At 38.8% G+C, this 21214-nt stretch overlaps 1 protein-coding gene across 1 annotated transcript in view; it reads left to right on the forward strand.

The window, feature by feature from the left end:
- Nucleotides 1–5693: 5693 nt before the first annotated feature.
- Nucleotides 5694–21214, forward strand: part of LOC117242044 (titin-like) — a gene marked incomplete at its 3' end in the record, with an annotated part of 44640 nt that continues 29119 nt past the window's right edge. Inside the window, exons 1-11 of the mRNA XM_033508378.1 lie at nt 5694–6112; nt 8697–9076; nt 9893–10115; nt 10198–10485; nt 10699–10826; nt 10919–11091; nt 11390–11762; nt 12372–12807; nt 13235–15492; nt 18107–18161; nt 20438–20579. Coding sequence (XP_033364269.1) covers nt 6031–6112; nt 8697–9076; nt 9893–10115; nt 10198–10485; nt 10699–10826; nt 10919–11091; nt 11390–11762; nt 12372–12807; nt 13235–15492; nt 18107–18161; nt 20438–20579 — 4538 coding nt within the window. The remainder of the gene's footprint in view (nt 6113–8696; nt 9077–9892; nt 10116–10197; nt 10486–10698; nt 10827–10918; nt 11092–11389; nt 11763–12371; nt 12808–13234; nt 15493–18106; nt 18162–20437; nt 20580–21214) is intronic.

A 21214-nucleotide genomic window follows, 5' to 3' on the forward strand; every position in this document is an offset into this window, starting at 1 on the left:
GACTGCGTCTCATAATCTATGGAAAGTGGAGCGTCGTATAGCACGTAACCGGTGTAACGCAAGACGGATCAAGCGGGTGAACGATCGATGTCACGAACAGCCGTGCCGAACGATCGACGGAATCGTGTTACTCGCGATCAGGCTCGTTGACTGTGTAAAAAAGAAAAAAAAAAGAAGACAATCTCGTGGTTTGCATACCACGGTACATTCACCGAGACGTAAGCGCGGTTTTATCTCGCGTGGAGTTTTGTTTTCTCGCGGGATTAATAGAGCGTTCCGAGCGAATCGTCTCGTGCAATTTGCATACAGAAAGAAACATAGACTACAGTGAAAGTTGTACGTTCCAGACGTTTTATGTCGCGCCTTCCCTCCAAAACCTTGACCAACAAATTAAAATGTACATTCGAGTTGACCGATCAAATGTTCACGAGGAGAATCTTCGATTAAAAGTTTGCAAGTAAAAACTTGTTTCGACTAAGTTTATTAAATCAGTAAGTTTAGTAAATTATGCATCATAAAGTTTCTGTGAATAGAAGCGTAACTGTTTGCACGAGTAAATGCATTAAACAACAGCTTATCGACGCGAAACAATGAAGGTCTATCTCGGAGCGATTTCAAAACCGGTCACGAGCCACCTTACGAAACCAAGATCACAATCTTCAGTATCTGCTCTTTGATAAATACGAATTCGAGTCTTTCGCTTGCCTATTTAACATACGCGAAATATTCTGCAAGTTCTTTTACAAAATTAATTTTCTCCCTCAAAGAAGTATTTCGTATAAAAATTCCCAAGATTTCAGTTCCTTCGTTCCTACCTGCTGCTTGTACGTTTTTAATATACGAAAACTTGTATAACTATGTTTTAAATTTTCAACCAAAATTCGCAACAGAATTCTCTAATTAAATTCAATTTTTTCCTCGACGAAATAAATCATATGGAAAGTTAGAACATGTTAAATTCCCGATCTCGACTTAATAACTTTTGTACGTTTACTTCATGCAATATCTTCTACGAGCTATTTTAACTCTAATTAAAATCTCTATTGGAGTTCTGTCACAAAACTTGCTTCCTCCCCCAACCGAATATCCTAAACGAGAAATCCACGAATTTCAACTTTTCTCAACTTCTTGTACGACTATCATGCAACGAATATTCTACCAATACGTTTCAACTGCAATTCAAATTCCTGTTGAAGTTGTTTCACAAAACTCGCTTGCTTCCGCGACCAAATACCCCGGTAAAAGAATCCAAGAATTTCAAATTCTCCGTTTCCACTTACCTCTTGCATCGATCACGCACGAAGCATTCTACAACCACGTTAAAACTTCAATTAAAACTCGTAGGAAATTTCTTTCAAAAGACTCACTTCCTTGCCAAAAAGTCCAAAGATCTTAAATTCTTCTTCGCGCACAAGTATTCTCACCATCGCAAAAAAGCAACAACTACCCTTGTTTCAAACTATCGCGCAACATGCTCAAACCCAGCTTCTCAGCTCGTCGCTTCCCATCACAAAATCCTGTCATTTCCAAACGAACTGAAAAATGTCTCGCTCTTTAGAATCGCCTTTGACTCGCAGAATCGACGCATAGTTGTGACTATAGCGCGTTAACGGTAAGCACTTGCCAGCAAAGGCGTTAGCAGCTGTTGCACGAGTCCTCGTGTTCCAGCTGCAGGTGCACGTGGTTGGAAACGGTCGTCCCCCGGGCGGAATCGGAGGCGGAAATGCGTAGAGCGTAACGCGGTCGATTCGCGGCGAAAAGAAAAACTGTCGCGCGCTTTCGCGTGCACACACGTGTAGTCACGTGTCCACGTAAAAAGCCGCACTCGCGATAGATAAGAGAGACGCAGAGAGCGGAGCTGCAGCTGCGACGGAGGCTGCAGGGAAACCGAAAGCCATCTCGCTGCTCCATTCAGGTACAACGGTACTCTGGCACCGATTAACCGTCTTCCCCTTCTCCTTTCTCTTCCTCGTGCTCTTCCGTCTCCTTTTCCCGCCTTCGCGACCTCTTTCTCCCAGAAGTCGCGTCCTCTTTTGTATTCCCGCGTGAACGTGCCGCGAAAATGCCGGCCCTAACTGAAAAAATGGCCAGTGCCTGGTAAATTCTGCGTACGAGGACGAGAGCTGATTTTTAATTAGACGAGCCATCTGATAGGACGGGACAGAAGTTAGGGTGCTTACGATGGAGAATGCGTTAGGACGAGGATGGAGTTGTTTTGGTCTGACTTGGCGAAGGTCGATCGGAAATTTTCTTCTTTCGACTGGATGTAAAGGCGACTTCTGGTTTTACTTCGTTTCACTCGGTTTGACAGAGATCGATATCGAGAGCGAGTCTTCCTGCGACCGAGTACCAACGTAATTTCTGCCTTTTTTAGCTGAATCTGGAATTTTGTTCTTCTGACTCGGTACAAAGACAATCTTTGGTTGCTTGGTTTGACGGAGGTTGACATTGAGATCTCTTCCTTCGATCGAGTACGAAGATAGTTTTTGGCTCGATTTGATGGAAGTCCATGTCGAGTTTTGTCCCTCTGACTAGATAATTTTTGGTCATTTTTGCGAACGTCTGACTCGACTTGGCGAAGATCGACGTTGAGTTTTGTTCTTCTGACTAGATACGACAGCGGTTTTTGATTTGCTTTCGTCATTTAATTCTTTTTAGTTTTATTTCCTGTTAGTTTCCAAGTATTACGTAACGAGGTATTTATGCTAAAAAATTGGAGAAAACTAATCTCGTGTATAAATTAAAAATAATTTAATGCAGAATAAGCAGACGGAACAACAGTAAATAAAAATTTTGCACATAAAGTGAAGTTGTCAAAATCGACTTTTTAATCAGTTTTCGTGGATGTAGATGCTCAATTATGCGTTGTTCTCTCTCACAGACTTGCTTTTGTTAATAACAAGAATTCCTTAAAACGTTTCTTCTGCTTTCCTCCTTTCGTTCTTTTCCTCTTTTCTTTTTTTTTTTTAAGCCACAAGAATTCGCAGAAGGTATATTTCCAAAAAGACAGAAATGGCAAACAATGAAGTCACCGACGCGACGTTCAAGCTATAATATGTTTCTCGTGGCCCTGGCGAAAAATATTTCTTTACAGCATGATTTATAGGTGCGATTGACCTCTTCTGCTAAAGTCACGCACGCTGGAAAAATATTTCAACCCGGGGCACAATCGTGAATGGCTCAGGACCTATTGTGTACTCGGTGAAACTTACCTGAGAACAAAGCCATACAACGTTTACCATTTTTACTAATTACCTATCGTTACAAGTATTCAACAAGCTAATTAATTACAGGAATAAATGTTTTTATCCACGTTAAAGATACAATACTGTTTGTATTATTTGAAAAATAAATCTTAAGCCTTTATAAATTAAATGATGACAATAAATAACGTAAAAGATCTTTTAACGACCACTGAAAGAAATCAGGATCGTCTTCTTTTTTATGTCATCATCGTTGACCAGTAGAAGATGTCAAATGGTTCCACTTCGAGGTATACAAGATGACTACGAAGGACGATGGAACCGTGTTCCCGTGTCCAGCACGAAACCACAAATTCTTTCGTCATTCGTGTAAATTGATACCTAATTGTGTGGTAACACACTGAAAACACAATATATTTTACATATATAAATCTCGATCTTCTGCTTTCTTTCTATTCTCTCAATGAAAAATTTTCCACTTACTAAAACTTTTCTCCTCTTTCTAAAGATCGATTATACAAGGTGGTTGGTAACTGGTGGTACAAGTGGAAAGGGGATGATTCTACGCGAAAAAGAAGTCGAAAATATAGAATAAAAATTTTTCGTTTGAGGCTTTGTTTTCGAGAAAATCGACTTTGAATTTTCGCTCGGTACGCGTGCGGTACGTTATAATGGATCTTACTGTAGATCGTTGTCTCGATGGAAAAATTAAAAAAAAATTTAAAAAAATGTTTATTCTATATTTTCACCCCCCCCCCCTTTCCGCTTGTACCACCAGTTACCAACCACCCTGTATATTCAATTACTATAACACTTTCACATGTAATTCTATTCAAAAATATTGTTTAAAATTAATTACAAATTCACCTTATGTGGTCTGAAGCCTTTCATAAAGAGAATAATTACAATCTTATTACTATACTATATACGTACCTATACTAGAGAATGTTTGAATCTGTGAATAAGAAGAGAAATAAAAATTCTAAAAGCACGCTAACAACCATAACTTTGTGTTACCGTACGAGTTAATTAAAACCAGGAACGGAACAGAGAATCTTGTTATACGCGATGCCAGCGATTTGTTCCCTGATTTGGAGCTCTTTAGCAATTAATGCATAATGCAAAAGCATTTTATTTTTCTCGATGGCACGCGCGAGCGGCAAGGTCAGTGACCGGCGTTGACCAAACAGCGTGAAAAGCAAGGTGTGCCTTCGTAAATATAAGCGTATGATACATTCCAGTGGGAGTATCGGAGAAAAAAAAAGACAAAGGGAGATATCAACTCGTTGGAAGCGAGCACAGGGCGTAAGAATATCGGGCAGTGACGTCACGAACGCGTGCACTTCTTTACGTCACCGGAAATGCAGGTTCGCAAACGCTAGGAGGACTGTTTCTAATAAAAAAAAAGAAAAAAAATGAGGTTATGGATGCTCCTTATGAATTTTAAAATTTGCCACAGAGGACGATATAGTTAGAGCTTAACTTTCATAACATTTCCATATATGACGTTATTATACGAGCCTTTGAACGAGAAGTTGTTTCGATTAGTCAGCTCTACCTTTTATTAATTTTCTAATCTCATTACGTAAGTAAAACAATTAATATTCAGTTCTCAAACGACGAATGATTCGATGATTTTCTCATAAGTTCGCTCGTCGCAACAAGATAACATAAACGATGATAAATTCTATGGTATTTAAAAAACAGTATTTGCAACATCACCACTTTTCTGTAGTTGTGAATTTATGGAGGTTATTTTTGTGGCTTTCGAACACCTTGTATATTATAAAATCATTGAATCCGTGAATAATGATAATGTAGAAACTCTACAAGCACAGGATTTATAATGTATTCTCGTTATAATAACGCGGAATAATTATCGTCAAAATTATCAAACGCTTCAGTAACTCGAACTTGAAAGCAACAGCATCGGTCTATTTGTCGGACTTGACTTCTTTTATCGCTAGAATTATTCACGAATATAATACGAAACTCGTACCAAGGAAATCAGAACAAAGGGTATACTTTAACAAAATACATAACGCATGGACGAACTAACCTAACCCAAACGTTCGACGAACCTCAGGCGAAATATTAAACTTCAGAAAAATCTCTAAAGAACTTTCGTCCTCGAATTTCCAAAATATCGTTCAAATCACCCCCAAAAGCACTGATAAAAGTCGTAAATCCCCAAAGAAACGCGTTGCGTATCTATGTTTCCACAAAAATTACAAATTGGTCATTTTAAACACTCTGACGATTGTACTCTTAACTCCCGCGTTCCCAGGAGGTGTCAGCAACGTCCGGTCATGTTCACCGAGGAGACACGTTATATAACTCGGCAACAATCGAAACAGCCGATTTCAATCACCGTAGCTACAGAGTCAGCCGTTAAAGAGCGAAGCTGTGGCTGTTTTCATAGGATTTCGAGGGATTTCGGGCGAAAACAAAGAGGCCAGATACAGTGGGACAAAGATAGCTCGAGGAGGAAGCCCGAAGAGGCTGGCGTCGCCACGGTCGTCGGCCACGAAGAGGTCCGGCAGTGCTGCACCGAGCCTCGTGCTATATCGAGCCGAACACGTTCTTCCTCTCTCTGTCTTTCCTTCTTACTCTCTCGCGAGTTCGGTTCAGCCATCGTTCGAAAGACAGTTCGGGGAGACACCTCGAGGGCTTTCCCCACTTTCCTCGACCGATCACCACGGAAACTCTCGGTCGATCGATGAGGATCTTTCGACGCTCGATGGTCCAAGAACCGTCGAAAAACTGGCCAGGAACGGAGTGATCGTCGAGCCGGGCTCGACGTGGAAGAGGAAGAGGAGGAACGATCATGGGCAACGCCACCACGAAGAGCCACTACTCCAAAAGTCAGCCAGTCTCTGCCACTAGGAGACCACGTTGGGAGGGATCAGGTAGACACATTGCTTCTGTGCAAACGCGTTTACGTTGCTTGAACTGTGCCGTCTGATGCCTCGCGAACCGATCTCGAGGGATGAAATCGTTAGAACGCGTCATTTGGAACAGCGACAACCGATCGCCATCTTGATCGAGACTCGATAGGCGAATAAAAGTTTCTAGTTTGCACATGATGCATTTCCATAAATTTTCTTTGTCAATTTTTCGTTCATTTAGTTCAGAGCCTTTTCTGCCATGAATCGGACTTTTCGAATGAAATTATCGAGGGTTCAGGAGGTGTTCGAAGGGACGTGAGATATGGTGACTGTGGGCTCTGTGCGGTGACACAGAGCTTCCGGTAACGGTGTGGCGAGTGTGACGATGCTCAGTGTGCCTGTCTCTCGATTGGCTTGCTTCGATAGTGGGATGATAGCTAAAATTAGGCTGCTTCTGCCGACAGATCTGTCATGCCCGCGCAACGTTTGAGTGATCGGTAATGGACGAGGAATTAGGCTAATCGGCAAGTTCATTAGGTCAGTAGGATCGTCGATTTTCTACATCACGTTGTTACAGAGGGTGAAATGTTGATCGATATTGGAAATTGTTGATACAATTGGTAGAATATCGGTGAAATTTTCCGCGATAGTCTACGAGAGACTGTATCTCTGTCAGTGGCAGCTTCTATGGAGGTTTATTCGAAGACCGTGTATTTATTTACTATCAAATCAACCGGTTATCCAAAATTAACTCGTACGCGTTGAGGGCGTTTATTTTAATAGCCGATGGTGGGTCGGTTAGCGATGGGCAGGCAGCGTGGAAGGAACAAATGAAAATACAATCTATCGGATGAAACATATTTTTGCCTACTTTGTATCATGCTTACCAACTATCTGTGAGGAACACTGAGAATCTACGTAATGTCTCTGTTAATTAATCTCTTAAAGATAATTGCTTTCATTAATACCTTACTTACTAATCTTTTATGACGTATGTTTAATTTTTGTTCGACTCAAATATTATTTTAGAAAATGTATGGAATATTAATACGAATAAACGTTTCTAAGCGGGTAAAATCCTTTGACGAGTAATTAACTTTAACATCTAATACCTACGTATGTATACATCATTTTTCTCATAAAAATGAAATCTTCCTTTTTATACGTTTTTATGAGTTTGAGGAATTAATTCTTGGAAAAATGTACTCTTCGCAAAAAGTAGAAGATTTTAAAGAAATTAGTTTGAATCCCGGCATTTGTAGCATAACGATACGCGTTGATCAAATATTACAAATATTAAAATTTTCTAAACGATTCAATTTTTTTCAAGGATTATAAAATTCGATCTATAATTTCAACTAAGTCGTTAATAACTTAGTATGATGTTTAACATGGCTATAAGTGATCAATTAAAGCGATCAAGTATTTACAACTTCTTTCTTTTCTTCTTTAAACACATGCTCGATGGTAATCGATTGTCACAACATTTAGATAGACACAGAATCGATCCAAAGACGATAGGCACGTTGTAAAAAAGCGCCGAAGACACGTCGAGCCGGTGTCCAACACCACAGACTCGCATAGTTTTTCTCGACCTGAGGACAACGAAGCAGCGGCCCCAGGATTGCCAAACACTTTCAAATTTTATTTTGGGAGCGCCACCTGCGGACCTGTATTAGAGAACGTGTGTTCTACGCATATGCGAGCATCGTTCTGGCACGTGCGAGCTTTCTGTGAACTTATTAACCGAGGAATTCTTTTAAATACCATTATTCAGGCCAATGAATCATTTCCCTAAAATATACCGTAACTCTCATTGTTCTTCACTTTTAATGTAACCAAGTATTATCGAAGTAAGAATAAAAAAAAAAAAATAAATCACAACATATAGATGGACCAATAGCAGGTAGCCATGTTATGTTCAAAATAGCATATTAAGTAAACAAACGTTTTAAAAAAACCTGTTGCCAAATTCCACGTGATCCGTTCCCAAAGTTTGAAGAAAGATGTAAAAACGAATTTAAAGAGTTTGATGAAGTTTTGACAAATAATAACATCATGTTAGATTTCATAGATACTCTTAAGTATACTCAATGTGGAGGTTATGTAAAAATGGGATAACTTAATGCGTTGTCTTTTTAGAGTTACAGGTTACTCTAACGATTCTAATAGTCGCTAATGATTCTATTAACAATAAATATTAACCAAACTGATCCACGAAAAGTGACGTTATCGAACTAAATTTGCAAATTTAACCCTACCACATTTTCATCCATCAACGGATCCGCAAAAATAATTAATTCTTATTACCAAATGTAATTATTCACAAATTATTGACCGTTAAACAAAGATACGTATTTATTCGTATTTTGTTCGAAATAACAGCACATTATCTTTCACTAATTATTTTTAAACTGTAGCTGCAATACCCTTAAGAATACCAAAGATGACTAACAATAACTCATTAAGAATGTCAAGGAGAACTAATAATAAGTTATTAAGAATATAAAAGGAAACCAATAATAAAACTCTAACAATTCTTTTGTTAAGCATCGAATAAATGACATGAAAAAGATACAGAAAGCATTGCTATCCGTGATTTTAGGGCTTCCGGCGCCACCAGGAAAGCCAATTTTGATACCAGGAGCAGACGAATCGCAGCCGGATGTGGTCGCTATTCGTTGGGAGAGGTCACCAAGTAACGGTGGCTCGGCCATTGTCGGCTATTTGGTCGAACATCGAAGGCTCGGCTCGCAGCATTGGGTACGCAGCACACCAGGGCTTTGCACCTTTCCGGAACTGACCTTGAGCGGCCTCGAACCAGGATGGCGCTACCAATTCAGGGTCAGGGCTCAGAACGCGGTTGGTTTGTCTCGACCCAGCGAGATCTCGGATCCGTTGACTGTGACCTTGCAGAGATCCGCTTCATCCGCGCCCCACTTTGACCTTGAAGTCAAGGACACCACAGTGCTGGAAAATGAGCAGGTAATTCTTTCAATTGAAACTAAACCTAGCAAAAAGAATCTTTCATTCTTATAGTTAACGAACTAAATGTGAACTTAATCGAACAAATTTGATGCTGACTTTTATTCCAATAGAAAGATGATTGAGGTTAGGTTCATATCTCTCTTCATGGCCATACTGGGTTGTTGATAACATATAGTGACTACAAAAAGTATTGTCACACCGTTGTATTTGTTGGCATTTCACCTACCAATTAATTAGATCAAAGTATATGAAAATACTCCTACATATGTGTAAAGATTTGATTCTATTATAATAATGAAACGCAGAAACTGATAAAGAAACACTCGCTTGGGAAATAAGAGTATGCGCTAATATTGTACTTTAGTCATTGTAACTTTATCCTTGAATTTATATCTTTCCAATTTCCAATTTTAACGAATAAATTTTGATCATTTAACTGAGAACGTGATCGTATTGTATAGCAGAGACATTGGTAGGTATCCTAGAATTTTGATAGATTTTTGAAACTCCAGAACAGTGAGAGATTTAATCTTGAACATAAACGATCTATTATACGCAGAGTATGGGAAGATACGCAGAGTATGGGAAGATACGGCAGAGGCGAAGCTACTTACGTACGCTGTACCATTCGGACGCTGATAATTCTAACGATAAATTGTTCTTAACGCGATAATATTCCAACTTTTGAGAATAAATCCTTAAAAAAGAGCCTAAGATATGTAATTGATTGATCGACTGATTTATTCATTTTTGAAAATAGATTATTAATTACAATAATATTAATCCTTCTACGTTGTTTGTTTTTATTTCTAGGCTGAGTTCGTGGTGCGATTTACGGGATCTCCGTTGCCAAAAATCGCATGGTTCAAAGATGGCTTCGAGATTTTCAGTAGCAGGCGAACGAGGATCATCACGGACAGTGGCAGGAGCGTTCTCCTGATTCATCAAACCGCGCTCAACGACGAGGGAGAAATAAAATGCACCGCCACTAACAGAGCTGGTCACGCTAGCACCAAAGCGAGACTGATTCTAGAAGGTTTACAAATCACTTCCTCTGTTACGATTTAATTAGCAAATCGATAAAAAGTCAAATTTTAAATTATGTTTCTTAAAACTAGCACCACCAAAGATACGACTTCCGCGTCAATACGAAGATGGACTTCTTTTCGAGCAAGATGAAACAATTAGATTAAAAGTGTCATTAGCTGGAAGACCTCCAGCATCGGTGATTTGGTACCACGACGGTGAAGTGGTTTCAAGCGACGAAAGACACATTTTTGAAACGATGGACGGTGAATCGATCCTGAAGATCCCTGACGCTAAACGAATTGACAGAGGAGAATATACTGTCAAGGCGATAAATAAGCTTGGAGAGGATACGTCGTCGTTTTTAGTAACAGTAACAGGTTGTTGTTATAAATAAATCAATATAGATATATTATTTTAAGTTCTTAGAAATAAAAAATTGAGATTACTTTGGATTCTATTTTAATAAATAAGATAAGTGTTTTCTTCGTAATCGAAATAAGTAAATTATTTCAATCTGGTAGAATTGTAGAGTTGGAATTATGTTTCCTACGAAACTTTTAACGTGAAATAAATTGCCTTTTCGATTTTAGATCGACCCGCAAGACCTGGAAAAGCGACAGTCACGATGACCTTAGGGAGATCGGTAACACTGTCGTGGACAGAACCGGAAGACGACGGTGGTTGCAAAATTGGCACATACATTGTCGAGTACTATAGGGTTGGTGATAAAGAATAATATTGGAATTGTTTTTATAAAGATACAGCTTAGCTTTAATCGGTGATTCGTTCATTTTGAAAATTATTTCATAGGTCGGTTGGGACGTGTGGTTAAAGGCAATCACGAGTAGGCAGACCAAAGCAACGTTGTCCGAGTTAATCGAAGGATCTGAGTATAAATTTCGAGTGAAAGCGGAGAATCCGTATGGCGTGAGCGAGCCCAGCGAGGAGAGCGACGTAATCTTCATTCCAGATATAAAAAGAGGGTACGTTCGTTTCACAATTAAACGATTAAATAAAGCAAAATTATTTGGGAACATAATACTCACGTTTCTCCCATTTTTATAAAATTCTATTTTATTTTTTGCAAATATTATCCGAATGTTTTAAATAAAGTACCATTTTTTGGAGATGGAATATTCATGTTTCCTTAAAAAAAAAAAAAAAAAGAAAAGTGCAAAGTGGAGCAAAGTAAAATTTACATATATATTTCACAATTTCTAGATTTAAATAAGATTTCTGTGTTACTAATTTTAAATAATAAATATTTCTTCGAATGTTCAGCATAATGGCGCCCTCGTTGAGCGGAAAATCGCAGAGTCACAGAGAAATTAGATCGCGAGAGAAACGAGAAGTCAGTTTCGCGGTGCCTACTCAAAGAACGAGAAGCTTGACGAGAGACGAGGCTCGAAATCGGGACGAAGATGACGACGTACCTTTTGGACCAGCTAGTAGATCAGTATCAGCTCAGAGACTCACAGGTCGACCATCTAGAGCCGATAGTAGGGTGAAATTTGCCTTGGACACGGTAGACAATTCGGAACCACCACCTGTTCCTCCGGCCAGATCGAAGGATCATTCCATTTCAAAGGTCGAAAGCCAGATTGGAAATCACGTGGTTCGTTCGAGTGTTGCTATGGATCTACCAAGCACTGAGGCAAGTGTTCTTTTTTTTTTTATTTTGTATTGGTTTTAATTCTGATACAATTTTCGAGATTTTATATTTCAATCTTGTTCTTATTTCAGAAATATTAAAATGGCTTTTAAAATATTCTTTGAAAACCTGTAGCATAAAATTGGCATGACAAATTGTAAATAGGAATAACAATTCTTTTATATTTTACTGAAGATATTTTATTTAAGATATTTTTCTAACGTTGGAAAAATTGAGTCAGAAGTTCTCTGAGGAATGTTAATTGCCATAACTCTAGTCCTATTCTTAGATATCTCTGTATAAAACTTTGTGATTTTACTATCTACTTTTAAAAGATCTCTGGATATAACAAATTCATTTTTCCCATTATGTGGTGAAAAATACTTTAAAAAATAAAATGAGGACAGTAAAGAATGAAATTTTTCGTTTCGAAAAAAATTATCAAAATACATTTCTCTGTGATATGTATAAATACAGTGACAGTAGATTTTAATATAAATTAATTACATGCTATTATAATTCCTATTAAAATATTAATAAATATTTAGTTCTAATATTTCAAACAAATTTTATTTCGTAAATAAATGGAAATTTTTCTTACGTTTAAAACAGAACTTAATTCAGGATAAGGAGCCTTCGTCAGTGCCAATAACTGTTGCCACCGTAACAGTAACATCACCAGAGGTAGAAGAATCTAATAGACGGCTAGCGTACGGAGAATCACGATCTCGATCAGTTTCGATGTCCAGAGAACGCAGTATGTCACCGTTGTCTATGCCTAAAATTCAAGAACAACACGAAGAAGAATTTTCTTTAAGTTGCTCACCTCTTCGTTCGTCGTTGAGTTTAAATTTCAAGAATCAAGAGGCGATCGTCGACGAGCCACAAATCGTTAAAAGTCACTCGTTAGATGATAAAGCAACATCACCTACCATTCCTAGGGAGGATGTTGATGTCATACATGGAAGTTCAGAGTTTATGATAGTTTTATACCCTCAAGATCAAGATAAGAAACTGGAGGATATCGCTGGAAGACGAAAGAGTTTAGGTGAGAAAACAGAAATTTATTTCATTTATATAATAATATAAATAAAATAATACGAATTTAAATAATAAAGTTACATTAGGTTTCAATACGTTAAATATTCAATTTTTAAGAATTCATGCTTCATTCAATTCTAGAAAGAGATTATATATATAAATGTTAAAAAATGTTAATATGTAAAATAGAATGTTCTCAAATTCGGAATGACGTCAAATGACACATTTTTAAAGATAAGAATATCTATTGGAAAAGAAGGGTTTAAAAAGATCGATACATTAAAATTGTGCTATCGCTGATTGAACATTTCCAACAATCAGGATGCAAAATATCAATAAAAATTTCATTCTGAAAAAATCAATGATGGGTTTTGCCATGTCGCTACTAGGATTTGGAGCAGTGAAATAATTCAGAGTAATTTTTCGATTCACAGAAACGCCACAAATCACAGGGGACATCATAGAGGATATCGAAGACCTGATACCGCCACCCATGTCTCTCTCCCTTCCAGAATTATTCAGCGTGGAACACCAAGTAGTCGAAACCCTCCGAGAAGCAGTGAGCTCCACAGAACTTCTTCACGAACGTGCCATGGAACGTTTCTATCGTGCAGTGGCAGCCGAAGAAGCTTCCGAAGTAGCCAAAAGAAAAGTGCAAGTCGAACGAACAACCGGAGAACTGGCCACAACAATGGAAACTAAACCAGCCACCGAGACAGAAACTGACATCTTCAAACGACGGCTATCCAACCCTATTGTCACTTCGCCAATTCTAACGAATTGGCAGTCAAGGAAAAATCGCAGAAGGCTAAGCGAAGGCCTACCAGAAAATATTAAAAGTCCATTAAAAATACTAATTCCTAATTTATTGCCAGACGTCGAAGCAATGTCTGATCCCAATATACCTGGCGATTCAGAGAATCCAATTGTCACTTCATGGGGGCTGGACAAGCCAGAAAACACGACCATACCACTGCGCAGGTGGCACGACGCCAACATACCATTGGTCGAAGAGAAACCACCAGAAGAATCGATACCCTGGCAGCCTAGCGCCAATGAAGATACCCCGCGCAACGAGGAGATGTTCCCAGACACCTCACAAATAGATAATTTGTCTCCGATATCGAAACAAAGCTCACAAATAGAAGAAAAGACGAAAGAAGAGGAAATAGAAGACGAGGAAGAAGAGAGTATCGAAACATCTGAAGAATCATCGGAAGAAGTCAGCACTGCTGACAGTGAAGACTTGAAGCTTCTGAAGACCAGAATTCTTGGCAGGCTGGTATTGGATGAAGAAGACACGTATCATCCAAGAGGAAGGCCTGTTCCACACGTGGAACCGGAACCACCACCAATTCCTCCACACAGGATACCTATTTTAGATGTCACACCGCCAACGCCTCCTAAAACAGTTGCTCCTGTATCGCCAACTACTGTTGTTCCCAAATCTATACTGAAAAAGCCTAAAGAAGAACCGATTCCACTGAACAGCTTTGGTAGACCGATTCCTCCTGAGAAACCAATTAGAAAATCACTTCCTCCGAATGTTCAAGCTGTGAATAGGAATGAAGAAGAACAAGTAAAGGCAGCAATCACATCTGAGCCTCTTAAGGTACCTGTCATGTCCGAATCTGACACTGACAGTGTATTATCAGCTGGCGAAGCTGCGAAGAATCGCAGAATCCAGGCAAAGGCAAGGACCACTACACCGGAAGAAGAGGTCGACGAGGAGGATATCGAGGCACGAATGGCGATGGTTAATCACTATACCGAGATCGTCAGAGAACACTCTAATCGGTTTAATTATAGAAGCTCGGAGGAGAGGAGGCTTGGAGACAGTATAGCTAGTTCTAGAAGATCTTCGTTTTCCGAGGACCAAGATGTAAGTCAGGTAAAGGATCGTGCTATAATAAGCATGATCTCTGAGAAACTAAATGGAAGACAGGGCGTTAAAGAAATTCAACAGGTTCAACAGACGAAAGAGACGAAGAAAAGTGAAGTTGATAGACAGGAGAAGTCGCAGGTTAAAAGAGCTGCTGGTTCTCGAGGAACGACTCCAGCTAGGGACACGAAGCCTGTAAAAGAGAAACGAACGAGTAGGCCAAGTTCAAGAAGCCAGTCACCTATATCGAGGTCACGAAACGTGTCCGTAGAAAGAGGAGTTTCTTCAAGATCCTCCTCCAAGACCAGAGTCAGAGCTCCGTCACAAGATAGAAGACCTCCTTCGAGAACTAGCTCGGAGGAACAACGATTTGTCCGAGAGAGATCTGTCGATGAAGGTCCTCGTCGATCGAGGAAACCTTCTTCGAAGGCATCTTCGAGGTCTAGTTCTAGAGACAGGAATAGAGCTGAAACACCGGTGGAATTGAAGATGGAACGTTTACAGAAAGCTCTTGAGAGTAAAAAGTATAGGTTTTCCAGACGTGGGTCCAGTGCAAAGAGAGAGTATCCTGAGAAAGCTTGGCGTGAGAGTCGGCTGAACGAGGAACAATTGGCAATGGAGGCTAAGCATAACGTTAGGTCAACGGTGGGATATATAACTGACCTAACTTTATTATTGGCGGCTGTTTATGTTTATTTGTTCAAGAAGGAGACTATGGCTATTCCTTTCATCGCGTTGTTGCTCTATAGAAGAGTGTCGGAAGAGATTAAGGGAAGAGTGATGGAAGGATGGTGGTTCAAACGAAAGCAATAATGATTTGTTTGTATATCTGCGCTTCGCGACAGAAAATTTCCAATAAAATTCGAATGGATTCAGAACCAAAGGAATGATAAAATATGCGATAGGAATTCACGAAAATTTCTATATCTTTGCAATAGAAATTGGAACGAATTCGAAAGGAGAGCAACGATAAAATCTGCTAATGAAATACGTAGAAACGTTTGCAATTCGCGATGGGAAATTTAGAATAAGATTCGATTGGATTCGAACCAAAAACAACGATGAAATTTGCAATAGAAATTTGCGGGATTGTTTGAAGCAAATATTCGAATGAATTCCAGTGATGTTCTAGGAAAAATTGTTATATACGCGGAAGATCAAAGTATCGAAGAGATTCTCAACTCTCGTAAGGGAAAATTGCTGCAAAAAGGCGATCGTAGTCCGAACGATGATTATTCGAAGATCAAATTCCTGACCTTCGATGCAGCGTCATTGCAGCGTGCCGATTTAAGTTTGTAGACTTCGAGATACATCGTGGCAATCTGTCAAGTGCACCTATCGATGGTGCCTTGCTTTTAAGGAGCCAATCGTTGTATTTCATTGAGGAATTATACCAAACGAGTACCAAAGATAATAGTATATTTTAAGAGATTATATTTAACGACAATGATATATTATTATTGTTATTATTATTTATTCCTATTTATTATGAATATTCTTACTCGCAATAAATGTGTACATAACTGTTGAATTTCAAACCGATTCTTCTCTTTCTTCAATTATCCTATTCTCCATGTATTTCTTATTTCAGTCGTTTAAAATGCAATTATTCGCGAATGTTGTCATACATGTATGTTACGTTAATATTTTTAATCCGTACATTTTTGTGTCATTTTTTTAATTTTTCGCATAAGAAATACCAGGAATGATTCGAAACTTATCACATCGAAATATTTATGTACACTCTGTGCTTACCATACTAATCTAGCGGAATGCTACTTCGCATCGAATCATGACCACGACAATTCGCTGCTGGCCAAGAATCTGTCGTTCCTTATCTAATTTTGACGCTCTACGTTAAGACAAAAGCGAGCCTTAACATCAAAATCGTGATAACGGAAATACCATTATTTCTATTTAAATCTCATACCTTGAAAATTTCTTATCGAGTAGATCAAAGAATTACCGACGAAATTGTAAAATTTATAGAAAAATAAATAATAAATTTATAGATATTTCTTTCGTTAAGGAATAAATTATAAAATTCACATCCTACGTCGTTAGACAATTGATATACTATGTCCTAAGCCAAACATTTTATGTTTCTTCAAGATAACATTGTACTTCATCGCTAACAATACGCAACTATTTAACAAGCGGATCGTTTTGTCTTAGTAATCGTCAATCACTCTCTTTGCGATTCATAAATCACTCATCTTACTGTTATTGCTGATTTACGTTAGCAACAGACACTGTTGTAGCGTCCTACTAATTTGCTTATACGCTACAAACCAACAGTTTAAAGTCACCGCGCGTTGCAGAAAATCCAAGAATTTCGATAAAATACCTTGAAAGATTCATTCGTCGAAAATCCATTGAAATAAATGAAATTATTATTTCTAATAATAATATCGCTGGTGAGCTTTGCATCATTAGAAATACGCAACCGTAGAGTCGTACCGCCTCAATGTTGCAATATTACAACTATGTTGCATTGTTTGTTTGCATCAGGCCTAAATCTACCGAAACGTATATGCAATATATTTATTAGTATCGCCACTGTGAAATCACAACAACACCGCATCAGCACCGAGTCTAACGTCCAACGCAGACGAGCGACGACTGCATGTTCCGATCTTCGACATTACAATTTTCGATATTTTCATTTTCAATATCTAAATCTTCAACATCTCGGTCTGTAATTGTTCAATCTCAACCATTTAAACCGTCAATATTTTAATCTTCGATGTTTCAGACGCAACGATAGCCCGTCGTCTACACCGGAAGCGATCTTCAACACCTGAATCTTCGATTTTCCATCGAATTTTACTCTACGCAAACACACGTACACACACACGCACGCACACACGCCGCAAGAAAACGTCACTAAACAACAAAATTTCCTCGATAAATCGCTCAATAAATGAAATTGAAACGGAAAGGAGAACGACGTTGAAGAAAACCGAAGGAATAATAAAGAAAAAGGTAGGCGAAGACGCAGCAAGATACGGGACAAGTTATTCAAAGATAAAAAAACAGCGATGCGCCGGGTTACATCAGGGATAGATAGGAGGCCAAAGAAAGAGGGGTATAGAGGGGCGTGCCGATGGAAAGGGGAGAAAGGGAGAAAAGAGGCGTTGGGGCCGAACGCGTGTTAAACGGCGCATGTGCGCGTTTCGTTAAAACGACGAAGCCGAGAGTGGCGTGTCGAGACGATTTTAGACCGCAGCAGGGCCTCCTGCCGTCAGATTTCGTGGCGCAGGGTGTGCTGTGCCACAGGTCATCAGAGTGAAGAAGAGGTCGCCGGAGGGAGGAACGGAAGCTTTGGCGGTCGAAGCGCCGGAGCCCGCGACCGGAACAACGTGCAGGTTGCCTGTTTCCTCGAATCGAACGCGACGTGCTGCGTGCTCTCTTCCGCGAGTGATGTCAATGCGAGGAAGAATCGGTTTTCGTATCATCTGACGAGATGACCTTAACAGGTAAGGAGTCTGTGGCCTCTATCCTCGAAACGTGAATCGGTCAGAATCGAAACTGCGAGGGAAACGTTCGATGAGTCGCGCGCGAGAAACGCGCGAGAATCTTTCGAAGTTGTCGAACGTTACGAGAATCGATATAGAGTATTTAGAGGAAACGAAATGTAAGAAGTTGCGTCTCGGTTTGTCGTTTGAAAGGTGAATCGGTAAAGATCGGAACCGCGGACGAAACATTGGATGAATCGCGCATGGAAGAAATGTGTGAGAAGACTCAGGATTGTCCGAGATCGCGAGAATCGATACCAGAGTATTGAGGGAAGAGTTTACGATTAAAATCGTCTCGGCCGAGTTGTATTTTATTTTTCGAAACGCAAATTTCCACAAGTTGAAACTCGTAAAAATTGGTGAACGAAAAATTCGATGTGGCGAAAGCGTGAAAAAGTTTGAAGTTGCTGAAGATCTCGAGAGAACCGATATAGAATGGTATTAGAAAGGAATACAAATTACGTCTCGTTACTATTTTTCGAAATGTGAATGGACAAAAATGGAGATTGTGATGGGAAGATTCGGTGAAATTCGCGCGAAGAACGTGTGAAAAGGTTTAAAGTTGTGGACGATCGTGAGGGTGGAGAAATGCGTCCGAATGGGAAGAATCAACAAAGCTTCGATAAACTTCTCGGTTCGTTAAGTTTCGGTAAAAACGTGAATCCTCTTCGATCGATGACGTTCAGTGACGAAATTTGTTTAGATCGCTGGTCGTTGAATCTTTCTGCTGGGTGCCAGGTGGAAGCTCGTTCTCGCGTGAGCAACGTAGACGCGTTTAACATCGTTTGTAGGTTGTTTCGCGATCGCTGTTACATAAAAATCTCGAGACTGGTGGTCCCGACAGAGGCTGGCGGCAGAGTCGGGATTTATGCGTGCCGCGTACTCCCGCGACCGGTAATAACACGCGTTTACGAGAACGAAATCCGCGTTAAAAATAAGAGTAAAAATCAATTTTAATCGTAGCGTGGAAGAGATCGGATCGTGAAATAGTTTGAGAAAATTTTTGTCGATGTCGTGTTGGGAACGAAACAGTCGCGGCCATGTTTATTTTTTAATGTATTTATTTACCTGTTACCTGTCGAGTTCGATGGAGACACACGCGAACGAAATTGCCTCTCGCGGTGGAAGTTACCGAAGAGACCTGCGAAGATGGATATCGAGAAATAAATTTATTATAGCAAAGATTTGATGTTGAGCCTCGTTTTATTTTCTTAGGCGGTTTCCATCTTGGTTGCTTTCTCCACTCAGGTATCTATATTTACACCACCGGTTAAAAGTATTAGGACATTTATTGATATTTTGTACAGATTCAATGCTTTTCGCTGCTTTTGTGTCATCTACTTATTTTATTATAGAAATTTATTATTTTTCTTTAATCAGAGCGGTAAATTACTTACAGCGATGTACGTCAATGTTCTGACAACGTAGATTTTCTCATGTATTTCAACTTTCAAGACTATCGTGCCTTTTATTTCGCAATCGATTAAATTATAATATTATAACTTTATTCTCCGCCGCGATATATTTTCACGATTCGAAAGAATACAATAAATTTTGTATAACGATAAATGCAAAGTGTTATTTTATGGAAAATTACAGTGAATTAATTTACGCTCTTGGTACATTCTACGTGCATTATAATTTAAAATACTAAATAAAGTATAACTCATTAGAGTTTTCCAGTAAATGTAAATGATCAACTGTTTCTGTACGTATGTCCGGCGATGTAACTGCTGTACTTAAACACATAATCAGTCGCTAGACATAGTGATTTTTTAATATACCAAACAATAAATCGTTAAAATTTTGTATCTCTTTGAAGCATACATTTGTAATAAATACGTCTTCGTTTCAAATGTAGCCAATATGGTCATAATAGTTAGGTCTAATTACACTGCTCATGATATTTTTCAAGACATTTTATACAATAGTATATTATTATATAAAAATAATATATTAATAAAAGATTTCTGTCGTGACCTACTGTATAAAGTACACTACCGATTCAGTAGCCATTTTTGATACCACGCGAAAGCAAAAATACCAAGTACCGTTCGCGAATAAAAGATTTTCGCCTGCGGTTTAACGGAATAACGCTTTGACGATATCGTGTCACGTGCTTTTCGATTGGAACGCGTCTCGTTCCACAAGTAAACGTTGTCATCCGTTCAAGATGTATTTTCATAATCGCGTTAGTAATGGCACATTATACAATTTCATTATACGATTCGTTACAGATCAAACGACGAAAGCCAAAGGACCGCCGCGATGGCTGGAGCCGGACCAAGTCCTTCCGGTTCAAGGACGCGTCGGCGAAGACATCGTCGTGGAACCGAAATTACGGTGGTCCGACGTTTTCGACGAACTACGATTCGAACTGTAAGTTTAATTTCGTGCTCCATAACGTTTGGTATATTTTCTTTCAGTGTCTTCGAACTTTGTAACATAGATATTCTAATTATAAGATTTCGCTAACCTTGTGACGAATTTCGATAGTTTGGTAATAACCAAACATCTTTGGTTCGTTAAGATCACACTGCAAACGTTTATGCAATTTTGTATTTCGATGAATATAAGTAAAAAAAAAAAAATGGAACTTAAGGTAGAGATTTTTTTCTATTGAATTTTGTCTATTAAACTTCGTAACGAGTACTTTACTTTCAATACTTGAATTCTTTACGACACAATCTCATTTTGCAGATGTTTCGTTTCTCGATGTTTCAAGGAAATTTTTAGCATAATATCAGAATGAAAAATCACGATACAGATCAATAACGATTCCGCTTCTGGTTTAAGAAATATTCTAACAATATTCTATTCAAAATTCTAGAAGGGGTGCATTTCTTAAAAATTCATAAAAATTTTTAGTCTAGATATGATCCTTAATTTTACTATACAAACTATATCTATTTATATAATGTTATTTACTATCATTAAAAATTTGTTAATTATATTTTTGGTGCAATTCCATGCGTTTTATATTATTTATTTCAATACATTTACGATAGTAAAAT

Source organism: Bombus vosnesenskii, unplaced genomic scaffold, assembly GCF_011952255.1.
Source record: "Bombus vosnesenskii isolate JDL3184/JDL3185 unplaced genomic scaffold, Bvos_JDL3184-5_v1.1 scf7180000016263, whole genome shotgun sequence".
NCBI lineage: Eukaryota > Metazoa > Arthropoda > Insecta > Hymenoptera > Apidae > Bombus > Bombus vosnesenskii.